This window comes from Agelaius tricolor, unplaced genomic scaffold (genome assembly GCF_023055355.1).
Source record: "Agelaius tricolor isolate 1412-34295 unplaced genomic scaffold, bAgeTri1.0.p SCAF_9, whole genome shotgun sequence".
NCBI classification, from domain to species: domain Eukaryota; kingdom Metazoa; phylum Chordata; class Aves; order Passeriformes; family Icteridae; genus Agelaius; species Agelaius tricolor.
The window spans coordinates 39,833,364-39,854,906 of record NW_027269269.1 but is presented as its reverse complement, the minus strand read 5'-3'; the positions used below and the strand labels follow the sequence as shown (position 1 = coordinate 39,854,906).

General features: G+C 39.4%; 1 protein-coding gene across 14 annotated transcripts in view; it reads right to left on the bottom strand.

The window, feature by feature from the left end:
- ROBO2 (roundabout guidance receptor 2) overlaps positions 1-21,543 on the bottom strand; it is a 1,036,281-nt gene that overhangs the window by 146,252 nt on the left and 868,486 nt on the right. For all 14 annotated transcript variants that reach the window (XM_071433684.1, XM_071433685.1, XM_071433686.1 and 11 more), the window contains 2 exons: positions 5,299-5,456; positions 3,530-3,650 (listed from right to left, as the gene is read on the bottom strand). In XM_071433684.1, the coding sequence (XP_071289785.1) occupies positions 3,530-3,650; positions 5,299-5,456 (279 nt within the window). The remainder of the gene's footprint in view (positions 1-3,529; positions 3,651-5,298; positions 5,457-21,543) is intronic.

Genomic DNA, 21,543 nt, shown 5'->3' with positions numbered 1-21,543 from the left:
CTTCGGAAATTGGCCTTTAGAATAGTGTGCACACAATAATCAAGTCCCATGCTGCCTCTTTTTGTGAGCATTAGGACTGAGGTTATTAACTTCCTTTAAAGTGCAACTTAAGACTCTGACAGACCCTGTCTTTCTGCTTTGCTCCAAGATTACACATTGGAGCCTCATCAAGGCAAAAACTAGCAGTAATGCTTGAGAAAGAAGACTAACAAAATGTAGTGCATCTTGGTCACTATTCAAAACACAGTTTTGGATAGCACTGCTTATATGATCTTTATGGTATTTTACTACGAAAACTTGCCAATTTTCTGCTAATAGAAGAACCATGACTTGGGAACAAAACTAATGCAATCTGCATTGACACTACCAGTTTACTGTTAAGAGTGCCTGAATGTTGAAAACAATGTTTCCTATGCAGATAAACTTGGGGGAAAAAAGTGAAAGTTCTACATATATTATTCATAACTATCTGTCAGTAAAGGTTATTGAATGGGTACCTAGCCAAGTGGACATATTCTGCACATGGGAAAATTTTATTTTCTCCCCCTACTGCTTCCCAAGGTTCTTCTGACCCATTTTATTTTACTGTTTTTAAACTCAGGAAAAGTGTAATCTTTCAGGCCAGGCTTCCATGCTGTTCCAATTGGGCCACCAGTTCCCACCACACTGACTCAGTTTTTCCAGAGGCAATGCCTCAAGCTAAATTTACTGTACAGGGAGCCAGAGATCTGTCACAAGTCACATGTAGAAGTTAACTCCAGGTATTACAGAAAAACTTGCAAAGCCAAAAGTAACAAGTAGATGGTTTCTGGAAAGGTTTGAGAGCTAGTATGAACAGTTCCTTTTCCTACATAATATGTTTACTAAGGCTCCCTTCACACTGTGGAAAGGGTTTGGAGGGTTGTTAGTTGGGAAAGGAATGAAGACTGATCAGCTAATTAACATACATTCCTTTCCAGAATCAGCACCAGCCATAGGCTTCCCAGTCCCCTATTAAAATTCTCCAACTCACTCGGTCAAGATCTCCTTATTTTTATTGTGAAGCCCATTTTCAAATATGTTCAAAGCAGTTAAAGTTTGGCACATGAACTGCATATAAGTATTTATAGTATATTTTTCATCAACATTTGCAATATTCCCATGTTCCTCAGACCTGTGAGTCATATTAGAGGAAGGCTGTGGACCTAACATACAATCCTGGTGGTTTTGCCTGTGTTCAGTGAAGCCAATTTGAACACACAGAGCCAATCTGACGTTTGCCAGAGTCATTGGATTCATTTGACTTATTGTGAGTGGTTAGAGCTATTGGACTGTCCAGTAGACACATTGCTTCCTGGAAACATCATGGATAATGCTCTCCAGTCCCTGTGCACATCCCTGCTCACACATGGGCTGCTGCCTGGAGTTCAGGAATGGAACATAACTGCTGGACAAGTCCCCTCCTTTGATATGGAGAGATCAGGACTAGCCTGGACACGATGTTACAGCGAGCCCAGTGCAGCAGCACAGAGCTTCAGGGCCAGGAGGTGGCCAGGAAATGGGCATGGGGCAGCCAAACCACCTTGTGAGACAGCAGGTCATCACCTGAGCACCTGCTTCCTGCATGCTATTCTTGCACAGCAGAATGGAGGGTGGGGAGGTATCTGGGGAACACCCAGACAGAAGGAAAAATGCAGATAGGAAGATACTGCAGTAGGGAATTTTAAATACAATTTTCTTCAGGTAGTCTAACGCAATTAAAAAGGATTAAAATATCTAATTTCATTTATTGCTGATTTTGTTTGGTATTCACCAAATAGTTTTAGATTGTATTTTTGCAAGTTGATTGCTATGATTATACCCTGTAAAAAAATCAGAATATTGTAATTGGTTATGTATTATTTTACATATCATGACGAACCTAATATGTTTCATAGCTCTGCAGGATATGAAATTACATGCACATTTCAGTTTTCATTCCTACAGTTCAATGCTTTTTAACAAATTATTTTCTTAAGGATTTCTTAAGGCTTTGTAGTTTAGGACTGCAATCTGCTTGCTATCCACAGGGAGTATTACCAGAGATTAGCAGTACTTAAACTGATGAAGGAGATATGTCATGTCTCTTTTGCATCTGTATAAAGCTACAATTCTAACAGATTGGCTGCAAAGGGCAGAATAATTTGACAGGGATCCTTTCTCTGTGGGGTTTTGGGTTTTTTTTTGGCAAGGTATAATAGTTCTGCCTTTAAAAGCCACATGTTTCCATGAATCCACAACAAACCAGTTGGGGTGGAAACCTTTTCACTTCAGAAAAGCTGGAAAGCAGCATATCCTCAGAAATTTGTGACTCTTGTCTAGAAAAATCTTTCTCTGCCTTTCTCTGTGAATCACATTATATATATATATTCTTTTCAAGTGGATAAACAAATGCTGAATTGCACATACATGCAAAAACTGGGATGGCAATGTGTGCGACTGGGTTTTCCAGTGCACCATATTAGGCAGAAGGTGAAAAACTCTGGAGCATCTGCTTCACAAAGGACCTCAGGATTTCTATTAAACATCTCTCTGGGGTTACAAAAGGTCTTGTTTGGAATTCCAGCACTGTATCAAAGAGGTGCAGCAGGATGGAACATTAACATTATTTCTCTCTCTTTTGTCAGCATAGATATGTTTTCCTAAGCAGCAAGAGTTTTTTCCTTATTGACCTTCCTCTGTTTGCTCAGAACCTCTTGACTAATTCCTACAAAACCACAACTGTAGGATGTACCTCAGCATGATTTTGTGGCTTTGCTTCTTATCCAGTTGTTAGCAGGATGGATCCAGCTCAAAGTTGGTTTATTACTCTTTTCTTGCTCTGGACCCTAACCATGGGGCAAGTGCTCCTAACAGCCCACTTTTTTCCTTGCCCATCAGGTCTAGAAGCTCTTTCACACAGGAAGCTTGTTCATTTTTAATTCATTCAGCAGCACCAAAAATCTAAATGCTGTCCTGGCTTACAGGAGAAAAAGCTGTTTCAGGTCGTCTTAAATATGAATGCTAAAAGTTACTGTTATATATTCAAAAATTTGATTTTGGAATTGTCTCTAATGATGTTTTACTGATCAAGTGAGGTTTTTTGTGCTTTCCTACAAAGGTTTGATTTCACAACCCCTCAGGAATAGGGAATTATTTAAATAGGCAATCCTGGTCTAAATCTCTGGTAAGCAGGCATTGTCAACTGTATTAGACGTAGCTTAATTACATTTGGCCATTCTGTGAGGGAGAGCATTGTCCTGCAATAACATCTCTGGTCATGCACATCACTGTAGACCTCCAATCAGACTGAAACTATGTGCTCAGAAGGAAAATGCTGAGCCATCACAGCTCCATCATTACAAACAGCAGCTTTTGTGTCCTGGTGTCCTTCTGGAGCTGTGAAATGCATCTTGAGCAGTACTGCTGTGTTTGCTAACCTTGCTTTGTCTCATGTTTTGAGGAGCCACCCAGGGTAATTCAGCCTCTGACATCTGTAGGGAAAAAGCAATAAAAGCAGGGGTGTCCTTACCAAAGACAGTCAGCTCTGCAGGGTCACTGTCGCGCTCCCCCACCATGTTGGTCCCCACACACGTGTACATCCCCGCATCACTTTTTCTGGTGTTGGAGATCATCAGCTTCCCACCACGGATCTGTTTCAAAACAAGGAACAGACCTTCAGGTTAAACAAAACACAGGTAGCTTCAGGTAAACAAAATACCTCAGAAAAAGTGCTACTTTCTCGGGTGACAAGTTCTACCACCAAGACACTCTAAACTTTTGTTTGTAAATATATGTACAGTTTTAAAATTATATACTTATATATTTAAATATCTTTAAGCTGTTCTATTTTTATCCCACTGACTAATTTCAATTTGCAACTAATTTCAACTGCATTTGATCTTGTTCCTTTGGCTTTCATTAAATTCTTTACATTTCAAAGATTACATTTCTTTCTGTCTCCTGGCAGCACAGAGTACTTTTATTTCTTGCATGGTAACATCTAAAGCACTCTTGACATCTCTCTGAAAAAACAAGGCAATCTGACTTAGTTTTATTCAGATGAGTTTTATTCAGATGATTTTATTTTACTGGTGTCTGAACAGTTTCCTTGATCACTAATGAAGATAGATTTTCTCTTTTTTTAAGGCAAACAGACTGAATCTGGCCCAAACTAGGCATTCACCTGACAGTTAATATTTTCTTGGTTATAGAGGGTGCTTACAGAGAGAAAGAGAAGGATAGATGAAAGAAATAAAGCAAAAATTTGTGGCTTGTGAAGTCACAGTGTCAAAGGTTAGACAATGGGGTGCTTCAAAATAAGCTGGGGATTTAACTAAAGAAACTTGAGAGTCAGGGAATGATAGCCAGTTCTCTGCCACTCCTTGCTCTTCTACTCTTGAGTAGACCCTAGCATAGAGAGCCTGGTTCACAAACAGCAACAGCTCAGATTCTTTGGCTTGGAGTAATTCCTTAGGGATCCAGAGCCACTAAAAAGCTTCCTGATGGCACTTCCATGTTGAATAAGGTCAGCACTGAATCATTCCATTCAACATAAAACTTTATTGAAGAAATATTAATGGTGAAAAGCTAAGCATTTAAAAATTAGGAATGAAACATGTTCTCAACCCCTTAATTTATCCAATTTGCTTGCATGGGCCATGATTTATCTCTAATCACTTGATAAGTTCAATATTTCTGCTGGATCCTTTTTCATTCAGTACAAGAAATGAACAGCCACAGAACTCAACCAGTGTTACTCATTTGCTCAACATTTATTCCATTTCAGGAACCGTAATTCTTTAGAGTATGACTTCAGCCTACATTTAGATTTACATTAGACACATCCAGATTACTGCAATAACTATAAAATCACTGGTATCATTCTAAGATGTTGGGTTTTCTCCCAGCGATTATTTGTCCACCTCATAGATTTGATTGAATTTACTTATAAACACCTCTCTGATAGTCTGTTTGGAGAGCTGAGATGTAGAAAAGGTAAAACCAAAGACATCCACTGCATCCTTCATCTAACTGAGCACCTTCTATGACTGAATCTCCAGTTCTGACAGACCTCCATCACACTGGACTTACAAACCAACCCTCAAAGAAGCTCAAGCTGGAGAGCCAGACTAGGAGCAACAAACAGCCTGCCCCCCTCGTTTGGGAAAGCTCAGAGAGGCAAACTGCCAAGAACAGTGACCAATTTCTACGGGCAAGGCCGTAAAGCTGTGTAAGTTCTGCTGCACCCAGCTCTGAGCCCTGAGCCCACAGATGAGGAGCCACCTGGGCTGCACTCACACTGATGCGCTCCTCCCGGTCGTCAATGCGGACTTTATCCTTCTTCCAGTAGATGGTGGGCTCGGGGTGCCCCCGGGGCGGCTGGCACTCCAGGATCGCAGGCTCTCCCGCTGCCACCACCACGTCCGTAGGGTTCTGCCGGAAGTCATCCCGCAGCACTGGAGCAACAAAGGAAGGAAAGGGGGAAAAAATTAACAGAAGTGATGGCATTGTAAGTGGAGCAAAAATAATGTAGAAACGCATACTATCAAACAAAATCTCAACCGTTATTAGCAGATGACTTTGCTTCTTATATTGACTTCAAAAATGAAGCTGGGCAGATATGCCCTTTTGTCCAGTGGAGTCAGACTTCACATACTTTGAGCTTTTGTTCTCCCTTTTTTTTTTTCCTTTCCAGATAAGAACACTGCTCTGTTTTTAAGTTACAAAGATGTGTAGCACCCATTACTCCTCTTAACTTTGACAGGATCACTTTCCATCATTACAAAAGCAGCTTGGATGTTGAGTTCTTTTCATGACAGAAAACAACCTGCTGAATATCTGCCTTGTCTGGGTCTCCAATTCCAGCACAAGGTAACAAAGGGACAGAAGTAATACTGAGCTGCAGAGTTACACCTTGGCCAAGGGCATTGCCATTATTACTGTTACTATCATATTTCTGGAACATGCATGCTAAAATGGTCACCATTTCTGAAAGGTGTCACAGAAATAAAACTGATAGTAATGTACTTCCAGCATATTTATTTCTTCCTTCTATATTTTTAGTTCTAACATTTCTGCCACCTTGACCAGCCCTATCCTACTACATAGAAAAGAAAGAGCATTTAAATCACCAAGCTGTTTGAGAACTAAATTAGGCTACACAGACTGGCTTCTTATGTAAATCAAGCTTCTGTAAAGGATTAGGTCCAACTAGCTGGCTTCAGTGTGTTAGAATGATATCCACTTCATCCTTATTCTTCCATGTGTGTCCTAGTCTCTAGGTTAATTGACATTCTTATAAACATAAAACTGAAAATAGCTCTAGATGAGCCAGTGAAATAGAATTTAGGGCATTGCCCCTCCTTGAATTTCAGCTAAGCATGGCTTTCATTGCACCTTTAAAACAGTTCTCACCCTTAATGGAACTAGGGCCCTCTGAGAAATTAGAAAACATTGTATCCTAGTGAAGGGGCAAGTCAGGAAGAGTTCAGCAGAAATTGCTCAGTCTCATTTCATAAGCAGAGATAATTTACTGCTTTCAATGTTAATAAAACGTGCCCCATTTTAACATTTGGAACTGAATATTTTTCTCTTCTGTAATAAGCCAGGAGAAAAATATGATTAATACATACAAGAATTGGTCTCTGAATAGTCTGAGGTGAGTGGGCTGTATGTATCTGGCACTCGAAATGACACAGAGGTAACTTTTATTGTTCTCCATTTTGGGATACACAGGTAGATCCCAGAGGAAGGAGGGAATTAATTGGAAGTTAATTCCTTTTCTAACACACACACACAAAAAGAGTGACTATTTAGGTCTTGCTCTTGAAGCATAAAATAAAAGTGACAGGAGGCAGCTGGCAACAAATGCAGCTCTGGCAAGAACCCGTAGTCTTCTGAGGTGACACACCCAACAGACAACAAAAACCTCAATCCCCAAATATTTCTGAAAAATACAAAGCTTCTGATTCACAATAATCGAATTGGCAGAAATGGAATTTACACAACTTCAATATCAAGTGGAAGAAGTAACTTATGCAATACAGAGCACAGAATTAGTATGATGAAGATCATGGGCTGCTGACTATTGGCAGTACAACACTTTGGAAAGCCAAGAAAGTCAATATCAAGGGAATGTCAAGGAAAGAACCGGAAAAAAGTCTTTTAAAAATCATGTTTTTTAGGAAAGCAGCTTCATATGTTTCTGTGATCCCCATGATACACAGGAAGAAAAAGTACTTCTAGACAATGCTATGTCCACATCTGTATAAATGGTGAGTAGATAAAAACTAATTTCTGCTACTATTTACACACAAAATAATACTATTTTTATTGGCTTGGTTCTACATGTAATTACAGAACTTCAGTGCAAATCCCTTAGTGGAAAATCCCAGAAAAATCATCAGATCCAACCACATAATGGCTTTATATTCCTGATTCTTAACTCCTGGCAGCAATATTAAGGAAAGCATTTTCCTTGAACATTTCACACTGCTGTATGAACCTGACAAACACAGTTTCTTGCAGTGATACACAGCAAATTACATTAACTTTCTCTGAATCATCCCAGCAACTGTGTAAGGCTCCAATCAGCCTCAGAATATGAGGCTAAGAGGTGATTTGATTTTAGCACATTCCTTTACCCAAAGCTGCACTGCAAAACTGGCTTGAATAGAAGACAAAATTGATGCTACAGGCTTTGCTTAATCTTGCTCTGTACGTCAGCACATACCTGAATCTTGAATAGGTATATCTCACACTTTCCATCTAAAGCATTCTGTGTTTTGGAGGGGAAAAAAAAAAAGCTGCAGAAAAAAGAAAGAGGGAAAAAATAAAGCAGTGACAGAAAAGCAAAGATAAGAGAAAAATGAGAAAAATGCATGAAATATAAATTAAAGTGAGAAAATAACCCTGAGAGGAAGAGGGGGAAGACTAACTTTAGGGAAAAAAAAAAAGGAATAAAAGCAGAGAGAAAAACCAGGTAAAGAGCAAAGAGCACAGGCAGCCATTCCTGTGATTCAGTAATTTAATGCAATCTAACAACAATGAAATAAAGCACAGACGTTAATCTGATCAGCCCAATCACCCCAGAACATCTTAATATCACCCCAAGAGAGAGGGAGCAGGGAAGAGGAGGGCAGAGCACGAGCTGGTGAGCTTGGCTGTCCTCCTGGAGAGGCACAGGAAGCCACAGCAGGAAGAACCATCAGCTGGAATCTGAGTTCACACGTACTAGCACCGTAAATGGAAAAGTTGCAGCACATCTTGGTGCACTCACAACACCTAATGCTACAACCATCTGTGAAAACAGAAAAATGATTGAGAGCTGCAGAATATTCCTCAGCCAATTATCCACAATTGCTGGGTCCTTCCAAATAATTATTAGTGTGCTTCAGCAGACCCTCTCCCTACACAGACAAAAGGCTTTTGTTCACCTGAGAAGCCAGCCAACATCAGGGCCCTTTTTGCAGGGCACAAACACTAGTGTTTTGAAAATTCAACACAATCAGCATCATGCTGCCACCAGGCTCCTCTTCCTCATTCTTTTTGGGATGTTCTTGCTTTGCTTTATTCCAATTTTGGTGCTTGCATGGGTGCTTCTCTATCTTTTTGGGTGTTACCTCACATTCTTTACTGTGAGGGTGGTGAGGCCCAAAGAAATTCTGGATGCTCCATCCCTGAAAATGTTCAAGGCCAGCCTGGGTGGATCTCTGAGCAACTTGTTCTAGGAAAGGTGTCCCTGCCCATGGGGTACTGGGTGGTCTTTAAGACCCTTCCAGGCCAAACTTTTCTCCTATTTTATGACTAAACAAGAGGTGCCAAAGGGGAAGATGGCCCCCCGGCCCTGGGACTGCAGCACAGACGTACCCCAGGGGCTGCTCCCCCCACCAAGCCTGACAGCAGCACAAACACCCTCACGTTTCAAAAGCCAAAGCCTTGCAAGGGCAAAAAGCTTCCAGATGGCCGAGCCCCACTGTCTGGGAAGGCACTGAGGGATGGGAGAGCTGCAAAGAGCGGCTAAAGGGTGCACACAGCCTGCAACGGCGCTGCGGACAAAAGGTAATTAAAGTTTGATCGGTCTCTTTGTGGCCCAAACAAGCTGATGATGCTCAAACAAGAGATTTGGCTGCGAACAGTCACGGCAGCCTTGAAGGCAAGCAAAGCCCCCCACGGCCATTTCCAGGTAGCCAGGAGTGTAACCAGGGAAAGGGAGCACATCCAGCAAGGGGATAAACGCACGGAGCACGCACCTGCCAGAGCGAGGGATGAGGGGAAAGAGGCAAAAAGGAGCCCCAGCTCCCAAGGCAGCTGCTAAACAGCACCTGCCAGTTCAGGCCCAAATCCAGGCCTCGGTCAAACTGAGGCTCATAAACTCAGGGAATTACATGGAAACTGAATTAATTTCCTCAGCTGAGGTTCCAGCAATTTGTTTAAAGGAAGTGGAGATAAAGGCATGATGTTTATGGGGTAGGAGGGAAGGTGGTGGGGTCAAAATTATTCTAGGCTGGATATCCATGCCTTAATCCTTCTTTCCAGCTTTTAGGCCCTTAGAAAGAAAACATTTTTATAGGATTTACATTTACATGATGATTACAAATAACCATCTGTCTGCTTCCACTTTTTCAATCTGGTCCATGTCCCACGAGCCCCCAGCCTGTGGTCAGAGCAGCTAAGCTGGAAGGAAGAAGTGGATGCCCGTCAGGAGGCTTTGGGATAATTGCATTCTTCTCCCACCAGCGCTTGTCTCTCTACCTCCTCCCCCTCTGCGTGCATGGCGAACATCTGAAATTACTGGGGACAGGAGGGAGGGAAAGAGTATCTTTGTTGCCCTTTTCAATGAATTATAATGTCTTAAAACACAGCTACATCTGTTGTGCTGACTAGAGGGTATAAAGAGATATCGAGTAAATATGCGCTTCTGTAACTTGGGTCCTGGCAGCTCATCTTCCCCCTCCTGTCCTGTTTTGTGCTTATCTCAGAATAATATTATTCTCCTATAAAGATTTTACACAGCCACATCAGTGATGGTTTGGTCACCTGCCACACCACAGGTAGGTCTCCCCTGATCCAAGGCACTTCCCCACAGGCATTTTCCTAAATCCTCATCTCTCCGCCACTGCTTTGGCACTTCCCCCCTCTGATACATACTGATATGAACAATTGACATGAGTTATTAAGTCAAATAACTGCCCAGATGTCATGCAGTGGGCAGATTAAAGGATTATTATACTTTAGGTAGCATATGGTGCAGGGAGGTATTTTAGATCTTGACTAATGTGTATGATCTGCTGAAATGGTCCCTGAGCAAGCCAGCACTACCTGCTGAAACAGGATGAAATAAAAAAAAAAAAAAAAACCAAGGGGTCACAGACAACTTCCCTTGTGAAGAATAATAACACACTTTGTTTGAAGATGCTGCTGCCCAACCTCTTTGTTTCAGCAACTGTCTCTGCCTCATTTTGTAAGAAAAAATGTAACAAAAAACACCCAACCTTGGCAATAGTCATAGGCAAGACTCTCAGGGAGTTCTTGAGCTCCCTCTGCATGTGCAGAGGAAAAAGCTGCAGCCAGGAAATAGCTGCTACTTTAAAAAAAAAATATTATAAGAAGCTATAAAATTTTTCCTCCTGTTTTTCCCATCCTTTGCGTATCTCCTGATACTGATACTGCCTAGCAGACACAAATGTTAGCTAATATACCATGACTCAAATATGTTCAGTAAAATGAAGCCCCATGTCCATGAGAATAATTTTCAGAGTGTTAGGATATTTTCAAAGTATATAGCAGCTATATAGCAGCTTCAACAGTGTTTGATTAGCAAGGTTCCTAGAAATCAAAGTAACAGCACAGAGATACCTGCATCAAGAAACAAAACAAGAATCTTTTTCCTTGCCAATTCAGCAATTATCTTTGGCTTCATCCCTTTTTCTCATTCACTATTTCATGTGCTTAACCAATACTTACAGATCAGGGTAGCATCGCAGGCCTCAGTAAAGACAAAAATGTGGAGAAAACCCTGATATATCCTCTACAACTTTTAACTGTTCACATACACAGATATGGACATAGAGAAAATTATGATGAACATTAATGTCTAAATGCAAAAGCTTTGCTTCTAAAGACAGAATATATTAAACCAGGTGAACAGAGAATTACAGTGTTGAGGTGGGTGAAGCAACAGTGACATTCCAAATAAGGAGACATTCCAAATGGACTCAGTGGGAGATAGCTGGCTTTTTGCCTCTCCTCTGAATTGTAGTCTGAGGTGTACCCCAACTAGGTGTACCTGTATAAAGGTCAGGAAAGAAGACCAACTTTTTCCTTTCTTATTTACAGCACACACTGGCAGGAGTCAGACTTTGAAATCTTTCTAGCCCAGTTAAGGGCACTGCTGACCTATTTTCCCTTTTTACACAGGTATACAAGTGATAGTTACTGCAGACTTTAGTTTATGATTTCTTTCTGATTTTTTAAAGGCTGCTATTTGGCTGAATTAAGCATATGCAATACAGGCTGAATATACCTACTGCAAAACTGTATAATCTCCTTGCCTTTCTTGTGATTCACTATGATCACTTGAATGCAATCTGACACCTCCGTAATTTTTTTTTTCTGAAAGACTTTATATGACTACTAGATAGCATGAAGAGAGGAGAATTTTCTAATTTAGAACATTACGTATTTATGTTTAAGCCTCCTGATTGAAAACAAAGTTCTATCACCTGTCTTCCTTGCAATGAATCCCCGATAACCTTCTCCCTTTTTTAAACTCCCACCTCCTTCCACCAGCAAATTCTGAATGCTGCAGTTAACAGTCAGCAATCTCATTACCCATCTGCTATAAATCTTCAAAAGCATCACTGTGTTTTGACAGTCAAGAAAGGCAAAGGGAAGCAATAAGCATAACCAAGTATTCTTTATGAATGCAAATATCCTGAAGACCACATTGAAGTAATTTCAGAAATCTAAAGCTATACAACGTAATACGTTGAAAAATTTTCTCTAGGATACAGAACAGATTTCTTTTTTCTTATTCTTAAAGCATAATCAGTCTTGATGAATGCACTGCACAGATTGCTAATGTGAACAAGAGGCACATTACTAGGAGTTTTATTTCACTGAAACTGAAAACCCAACTACTTGCTTAAAGTTCAGAGACTTTCTAGAAGAACTGCTACCATAATTATAGACAAGAAACTTTTAAAAAGTGCATGGTCTGCTGTAAGTCTTAAAATTTAACAAGGATCAGACATTAAGCAGTTTAACTCAGATCTGAAGACAGCTTTTACATGATCTTCACTTTTAATGGACTACATATTCAGAAAATCATGGGCATTACATAAGTAAATAAATGACTTATTTATTTTTTTACCAACTAATGTGAGTATCAGATGTGGAAGCAAACACAACTTAAGGAAACACCACATGAAAATTGAACTGACACTTTTCCTGTCACTTTTATGCCAGAATGTCTTCTTTACAGCAGGAATATGGAACAAGTTTCACCAAAAGCACTAGAGACTTCAAATCCCATCAATGATGCTTCCCTCCCAACAACACAGTAGGGAGGATTGTGTTTAGAAAAAGCAGAAGTCCTCCACAATGTCCTAGACTACTGTTATAAAAGTATAGTTTGGACTTTGCCTGTTTGCCTTTGGTTGCCAACCAACCAAAAAAAAAAAAAGAAACTTAAAACAATTATAAATACGTAAAAATTTTCAAAAGCAATGTCATACAAAAAACCTCAGATGTTACTGATACACAAACAAAACTCTGGTGGGAGCTTTTCACCATGTGATTGAGAAGAGCACACAAGAAACTGCACTGTACATTTCGAGTCTGTGTGTACAGCAGAAAAATTCCCCAGAAAGGGCAGATTTAATTAGTGAGGTTCAAAAAGTACAGTATATTAACATGCAGGTTTGCTGGTGTGAGTACAAAAGTTGAAAAGTTGCACTGCCAGGTACCTGTAGCACATCATTAGCTCAACCTAATGAAAGCTACCTAGCTTTCATAGCCTAGAGTTTGAGACTGACCAATTGCATTTTTTTCCATTTCCAAACTGAAGTTGGTTCTCCTACAACCACTTTAACTCCATCAGTCCCCTGAGCTTCCAGTTCCAGCCCAGCCAAAACACCTAAAATGTACATGTGCCCTCAGTAAAACAAAGGAATAAGAGCAGCTGAGAATCATGAAAATGAATACAAATGAATGAATATTTCTTGTATGAGAAATATAGAATGTTACATGCTTCATTTAGCCAATATAATACAGACTGCAATCTCAGAGCTCCACTGAAGTGTGAATAGCCTCTAATAAACTTCTTGTGTACACATGCACAACACATACACAACAGCTGGGATGCTTTCCTGTCTTGGCAGGGGGCACTGCCACATTACTGCTATACTTCAGACACATTAGGCAAAGCATCAAACAAAACGGGCCGTAGCCCAACATAGGAATTCTCTTCCATCCATCCTCCATTTCCCCATGCCCAACCATGGTCTCTATCTGTTAATTATAAGCTAAAACTCATGTATTCAATGTTTTTGTGAACAGGATTTTTTTTTTTTTGTGCTGCTCCCTTCAGAAGTCAGGATTGGAAATGAGATATTTGAGCAGATATAGCAAGGCATGTGTTGCTCAATAAGCTTTTGTAACTCCATCACGAGGGGCCCATGCAGCCACACTTCATCAGACATGGAGCGTGAGATGCGCCCACAGCTGGTACACAACACCAGTGGGAGCTGCCTGCTGCTCCTCAAAGACTTCCCTGCCCATCCTGCAAACCATCCCCATGTCAGTTTTGGGGTGCTTGCCAGATGCCATTTCAACAGGCTCCATAAGGCTGGCTGGCCTCATGTGCTCTGTCCCACAAACAGGCAGGTCATGGCACACAGGCTCAGCAGCAGCATCTCCTTCTGGACCTGACCTTCAGTCATCAACCTCCTGAAAGGCTCAATGGTTTCCACTTTTTGTAGAATTTGTCCCAGCAAATACTGAATGGAAACTGGAAAAGCATAAAGTGCGCTCATGTGGCTGTTACTGAGGCATGCCCAGTCAGCATGTCCAGGCACCCCCTCTGAAAGAATTTACAACAGAGCCCCACCTCCTGAAACTCCTCTATCACTTATGTTTGCATATTATTTTAATTCAATATTATTTTCATAATATTCATTAAATTAAAGCACTAGGGATGCATGGTCTAGGGAAGCTGTTTTTTAGTGTATCTAGTCTGTCATCTCTTAACACAATAAAAACTTTTTCTTTTTCCTATGTTAAGGTCATTTTTGAAACTTTGCCATTGGATTCTTTCTTCAAAAAAGGAATTTCAAGTTATTTGAAATATAAGAATGGACAAAAAAAGTTAGAGAACATGTTTTCTGTATTATCTTGACAAATGCTAAAGAATTTATCTGTCACTTGTTATTGTATCATTCTGCATAATAAATTTAAGTTTCCAGAGCTCTAAAAACAGAAGGAGAACCATGATATGTAGAACCTATATTAAAGTGGTCTTAGGATGAAGTAATTTCAGTTCTGTCAGCACAGTACCAACTAGAAATAATCCACACACATCTAGATAAAACAGTAGTTTCCTGTGGTCTAAACATGGAAAGAAAGCCTCAGTTTTGAGATTTTCATTCAAAACAAAGAAGAAACTAGTGCAATTTACCAGTAACCTTTTGCAGTTTTGATCTATTCAAATAGCACAAGGAATTATTCAATACAATATGAAATAGAACTCAACTCTCACACTTATTTTCAAAAGTAAAAAAAAGAACGTAAGAGTTCACATTTCCCTCATTATTATTCACTACATCATGCAAGACGAAAGAAAAGAAAAAAAAAAATAAAGAAGCAGGAGCAAAGACCAACTGTAATAGCCTGAAGCAACAATTTTGAAAGGGGAGCTTAAGCACCCAGAGAGAGACCAGAACCTGGATGTCCAGCTCCAGCCTCCAGTCACACTGTGCTGTGCCTGAGACTCCAAATGACCTTCAGCTGAGGGCTTAGACTCAGGCACACTCCTGAAAATACAGTAGCATAATAGTGGGGATTTCAGTAAATGTGAAACTTTTTTTTTTCCTTTTTTTTAAACTAATATCACTGTCCTAAAGTGCTACTTCATGTACAACAAAATTTACACAATAAAAATAACAATGAGTATAAGAAACTAGAATAATAAAATAAAGCCCCCACATGCCAAGGATCCTTATAAACCCTTGGTGTTGAATATTCCTCTGGCAGTTCAGTACAAGAGAAAATCAGGATAACCACAGATCCGCTGACTCCTTTAAAATAAGAGAAATCTGACAAAGAGCACAACACAGCTATGTACCCCACGATAGGAAAGCAGCAACCTGAGATGTGCCAGTGAAACAGTCTTTAAGTCACTCAACAGCTGGAACAGCCCGTCCTAGGAAGGGCTCACATTCCTCTGAAGGGTCTGAAAGACCTCTGTTAATCCCACTTTAGAACACAAAATCCATTTTACAATCTATCCTCTTCCTCTTACCTCCCTTCCAACTGCAAGTGTAACAAAGACTCTGTTCCAGCTCAGGCAATATTCCACAACTAAATGTTAAACAGGTTTAACATTTAAAACAGGTTTCTGTTTAAAATGTTAAACAGAAACCTCCCAGCACGTTTAAGTCACTCGTTTCCCTCCTTAGCATGGATTTTAACTAGACACACAGTACCTGGGTCTGTAGTTTCCACAAACCAGTTAACCTGTGTACATTTATAGAGAAACTGTCATTCTTTGATTGCATTGGAAAGCAAGAGGCTATACCAGCTAGATAAAATATTCAAGCACCATATGATAGGCAAAGCACAATATTGAAAGAGGCAGATTAGATTATTAGAGTCGACAGGATTGGATGGAGGGAATTTTTAGCCTCCACCACAGTATTCACCTGGGATAGACTTTAGGCCAAATACTACAAACATTTCTTTCCATGCCAATTAGGAAAGGGAAAAAAAAAAAAGCCACAACTCCTGTTGCTGAGGATCTTTAACCCAGATCACTCTACTGACCCAGTTCACAGCCCAGATTCATAAACAACTGAGAGAATGACAAGCTACTACCATAGAGGAAATAAGTGGCCAGGAGAGAATAGTACTACTTAAAGCAGATTTTCCAGCAAGGAAAATATGTTGTTAAACTATGCAGTATGCTTCCCCATTTTTAGACTAAGGAATTTAGAAAAAGGAAGATATAAAATGCAATAGCTCATATAACCAGTGAATGCTGTGGGATTTCTCTGAGATCAGGAGAACTGGAAACATTCTGTAGTTCACTTGTGCAGCTTCAATTAAGGCAAATTGAATTAAACTCTCCCTTGAGGAGGACCTCTGTAGCTCTGCTCCTCCTTTTTCTGAACAATTCCAGATGTAGGTGTAGAACATTTTCAGTTCCTCTCTGAAGAATTCCACATGCCTGGCTGTGCTCACATTCATACAAAGAGGTGAGCTTTTGGGGGAGAAGACATGGGGCAGTAACAATGATCAGTCAATAGCTGGTACACGTCTGATTTTACAAGTTAATTCTGTTCACAGAGGCTTCCTTCCTTCCTTAGGAACAGACAGGTCTGCTGGAAACCACTCAGAAGAGATGGAAACATTTCTGCTGCTGAAGAAATGGGAAGTTTAGTACTGTGTGACTCATTTTCACACAGCCAGTGGCACTTGGTTTTCTTTCATATCCAGAATTTATTACCTGGCTTAATAGCTTTTCTTTGCTCTTCCTTTCACCTATTCAATCCAAGTTACTAATCAGGCTTCCTTTTCAAATGCCAGCAATACCCTGACTTCTGTTGCAAGGAATCATCCTTTTAGTGAGGGTCTGCAGGTTCACCTTAGCATTTTGAAGCTCAGAGACCAGAACTGCCAATCTTGGGACACACCTTTGGGTCTGGCTCAAGCAGGAGTGACAGAACTCCTCCAAGCTGAATTGCTGGCCACAGTTCATGGCTTTCCTCCTTCAAGGAGACATCTGGCTAGAATGTTCTTTCCCCCTCAAGAGCAGGGTTTAGGAGATCAGCTCCACTTTACTGAAACTCACCAAAGTTTTCAACACCTCACTCCACTAAAAGGTTGTGACATCAATGAAATAATTTATTTATTTTTAAACAGAAGATCACAGAGCTATCCTATGAACAAAAGACTATACTAAATCAGCAAAACTAATAATGAGCTTAAGATTGTAAGATTTTTTTTTCTGTTTTTTTCTAATCAAACATCTGGGGGCACTGAGCTACAACCCTCCCTCCTTTGTCAAATGGCTAAATAGATATGGCAGCTTTGGCAAAGCAGTAAATTCAATGTTATCTGAAATTACTGAACATGAGCACTTTAAATCCACATCATGCAGGATCTCAACAACACCTGAATATATATTTGAATTTAAATGCAGGCAGTGTAGAGCTGTTATGTGGGAATTTACCTGTGATTTCTGAGCATCCAGGAGCTGGACTGCAGCCATTCATCACTGTTACAGTGGGCATGTCAGGAGAGCTGGTAGCTTGGATTCAAATCCCTACCAGTCCTTTTTAAAATAATAAATCCAAGACATTTATTCAGAACCTGCCTTCAGATCCTACTGGCAATGGTAAATCCATTAAACTTTGCTTTCACTGTTCATGATGTTTATAAAAATAGAAGGTGGAATTACAAACCAGCAATACAAAGCTTGGTATTTTTTCTCCTCAGATGTAATAATGAACTGGATAAGAACAAAGTTGACCCAGGGATTTCAATACAGAAACTTTCATTGGAAGCCTGAGCAGTAGTGTGCAAACCCATGTTTTTATGTCAATATAATAATGGCATTTCCACGCCTATTAATAAGTATAGATCTACTGCCGAATTCATGGTTGAAGTGATATCATAAAATGAGTTATATTTCTTCTTAAACTATATAATTAACTCTTAATGAACCCTTTCCTTTTCCCAGTAAATTCAATTTTGTCTAATCCTTAGGTTTATGGTAATGTTGAGCTCATTAAAATGTTACTTAAAACTCATTAAAATGCACACTGAGAGGTAACAGCTTCATTGCAGTAATATGTTGTAAAAGAAAAAAAGAATGCTTTATTATCATTTAATTGTTTCCAAAACGGAATACATTTGCATAGTGATGAGGTTCACAGGATATTTTCAGTAGTGCTCAATAATTAAGCAGCTCAATAATTAAAAATGCATTTTCTAAAAATAATTTTATGTTCCTGCTTGCTCCCTGTTGTTTTTTGCAAGTGGGAGAAGTGTTCATGGTGATACAGTTTACAGAACTGAGAAACAGTGATACCTGAATTGACATTAAAAAATTGACATTAAAAAAAAAAGATAACATTTAAAGCCCTTGGTAAATTCCTGTTCCAAAATAATAAGGTAAAATTGCCACCAATATATATTACAATTCAGACTTCCTAAGTCATTTTATATCCCTCCAATCACTTTTTCAACACCAGGGACAACCAGGAATTATGCAGGGGCCTTTCAGTTGCAAAGCCTTACTCTCATTTTCATAATTTATTGCTACTATAGGTTTGCACATGATAGAATCCCCAAGCAGAGGTTGGCTGGGCCCTGGACTTGGCCAGGACTTGGCTTGTAATAAAATTCTGGCCAAAAGAATGCCTCAGGAGTAGAATTTCCTGTCCTGTAATGGTGGATATTATTAAGGTTAGGTATGTGGTACATAGATCTATACTAAACATGAAAGTCCAATCATACTTATTTTAACTTTCTATTGGAATCAATTTTTGTGCTGGTTTAGAAAAATTCAATGTGTTAATTCACAGTAATGAGTGAAAATGTAGTGATAAAACAGTCAAAAAGCTAGGAACAGAAGTTACATCTCAGTAAACATTAGGAGTGTCTGGGGTCCACTATTTGACATCAGGGTAGAAGATATTTTGCTAACTTTCATTTTAACTCCTGAAATTTATAGAAAATCTGGCACACCTTGCCAGGGTACACAGCCCAGACTGTTAGATGAGAAAAACACAACTTGGAAGCCTTGAGTCATTCAAGGAACTGTCTAATGCAACAGCATTTAAGATGTCTTGAAGCATTAATTTAATGTCAATCACTGTTCTTTTCTATGGCTTTCAAATAATCATTCTCTTCTATAAAATAGATACTCTTTCTTTAATGTACAGATATCACAATGCAATCAATATGTATTTTTCTGACTTGTGAAAGTTGATTAGCATGCCAAAGACACAATTAAACTTAAAAACAGATGCAGCACGTTAGACACATTAGTGTAAGGAGAACAAAAGAGAAAAGTAGTCTGCGAGCTTTCAATCTCTATACCATTAGTAGGGAATAACAGACTAGAAGAAAAATAATCTAAAGAAAAAAGAATGAAATACTAACCAGATTTAGCAATTTCAAGAGCTGAAATCATCATAGGTAATAGGACAGCAGACAGCATTTCTATGGTACCATGCTGGAATGTACAAAATGCAAACCAGTTATCTGGCTTACCACAGATTTCCTGGGTGAGTCTGGACAATTAACTCAGATCCCAAATGCAGATGGATGATCAGACTTCCCTGGCTCCTTTTGCTGATTATTTAAATAGATCAGTCTCGTTGAGCTCTACAATCTCCTCTTTGTACTTCCTACAGCTCCTCACACAGCGGTCCAAATGACAATTCTATCATGCCTAACTTAATAAAATTTATAAAAACAAATCCAGGACACTTTTGGTGAGATATCAGTATGTGGGCTGAAAACACAATGCAGTAAGTCAGGTCATATTTCTTAATTTTGCTTTCGGTACTCCTTGATAAATCTAACTTTTCTGATGGAGATTACTATTTCTACACTAATTTACATCTCATGTTGTCAGTTGTTTCAAAAGAAAACAAATAACATGTCTTTTTAGAGGAGTAAACAATCTCTCATTTTATCTTTATTGCACACACTAGCAGATAAGTTAAGTCATTTCTCCCAAACACTTAGCAAGATGGAAATAAATAATTCTGAAAATAAGTAACTGGCATAATAAGAATTAATGCTGAAAACCCTCTCCATTGTATTCTCTTCTATTAAGCAAAAATAAATGATAGACCATAAATATAAACCAGAAGATGGATGGTACACTGAGAAGAGAAAGAAAAAAAGAAGAAATTATATTTTGTTTTTCTATTAGTTTTTCTCAACATAAGCACTGTGTAAACTGAAAAATTAGCAAGTTATCTCAAAAGGACCACTGAACACTTTGTGGGTCATATAACAAAAATGGAAGATTTGAATGAGGATTTCCACTTTTTCTCCACATCAAGACTAAAGACACTTGAGTCATACAACCTCCATGCTGATGAAAAACATTAATTCAAAAACACTGGAAGTCCTTCCATTGCCTGCTTGGAATTAATCTCAATCATAATGATGGTTCCTAGAGTGGATCTGTACATCCTGACTCAGTGCAGATTTTTACTGTCTACTCAAAGCAAAACCTTTTGACAAAGAAAGCTGAACTACTACTGAAAGTATACTACCACATAGTGTTGGAAAATCTATAAAGTAATAATGGAAAAAAGGGAGAGACGAGAGGAGGCTCCCTCCAAAAAAAGCCAAACCCAAACAGTAGAAAGGATCACAAACTGTATCTCTTGCTATGAAACACAAAACTGGTTTACATTTCTGTTTTCCTGACATTTTCTGCAATAGCCAAAAAACGAGGTTCATTGGTGAGTAATGATAATCACCCTCAGGTTCTAAAACCCATCCAGAAGTATGAACTGTGTTTCAAATTTTTTAATTACCACAGCTTCTCTGCACCTCAGTTTGTATTTTACATTTCTTTTATGAAATACCAATTCTTCCACCTCAGTACTTAACTGTCAGAGGAATTTAGCATCACCACTGAGACCACGTCTGCTCAAGGCCACACACCAGCCTCGCTGTGTCCTCCCCAGCAATACACTCTTTCACAGCTGCTAGAGACTTTTACATGAACACAGGGACAATCACATCCCATTCTGCTTCATTCTTTACAATTCTTTATATTCCTGACTGTTTAGAAGTTCTCAAGCTTCCCAACCCACACAGTACTAAAAACTTCTATAAAAGGGAGAGCGTCCTCAATTCAGCCCAAATCATGACTAGAGGGGCTGCCTGTGATCAGAGGATGCTCTGAAAAATTACTACCCAAAATTTCCTTTACTTTTGAAACACTGATTTGATTTCTGTTGTCTTTATAGTTTGTATAGATTTCTTCTGTTGAGATTTGTACTTATTGCTGATTTCAGACTCTGTGAAATGGCATATCTGCCAGAGACTTTTGAATTTTTTTTAGAAATAGGGGGAAAAAAAGAGAGAAAGGGAAGGAAAGAGAAAAGAATGAATGGGGGGGAAAAAGGAGACAGCTAGTCTGGGTATTTTCCCATTTCTTATTTAAACCAGTAAGGATCACCTGTTCAAAGTCCCCAGTCCCCACCCCCTAATGAGAGTTGTTAGTAACAAGAAGTGGCCCAGCCCACCCCCTGACGTCTTTAATTGACTTCCTGGCGAGTGTTATCAAGA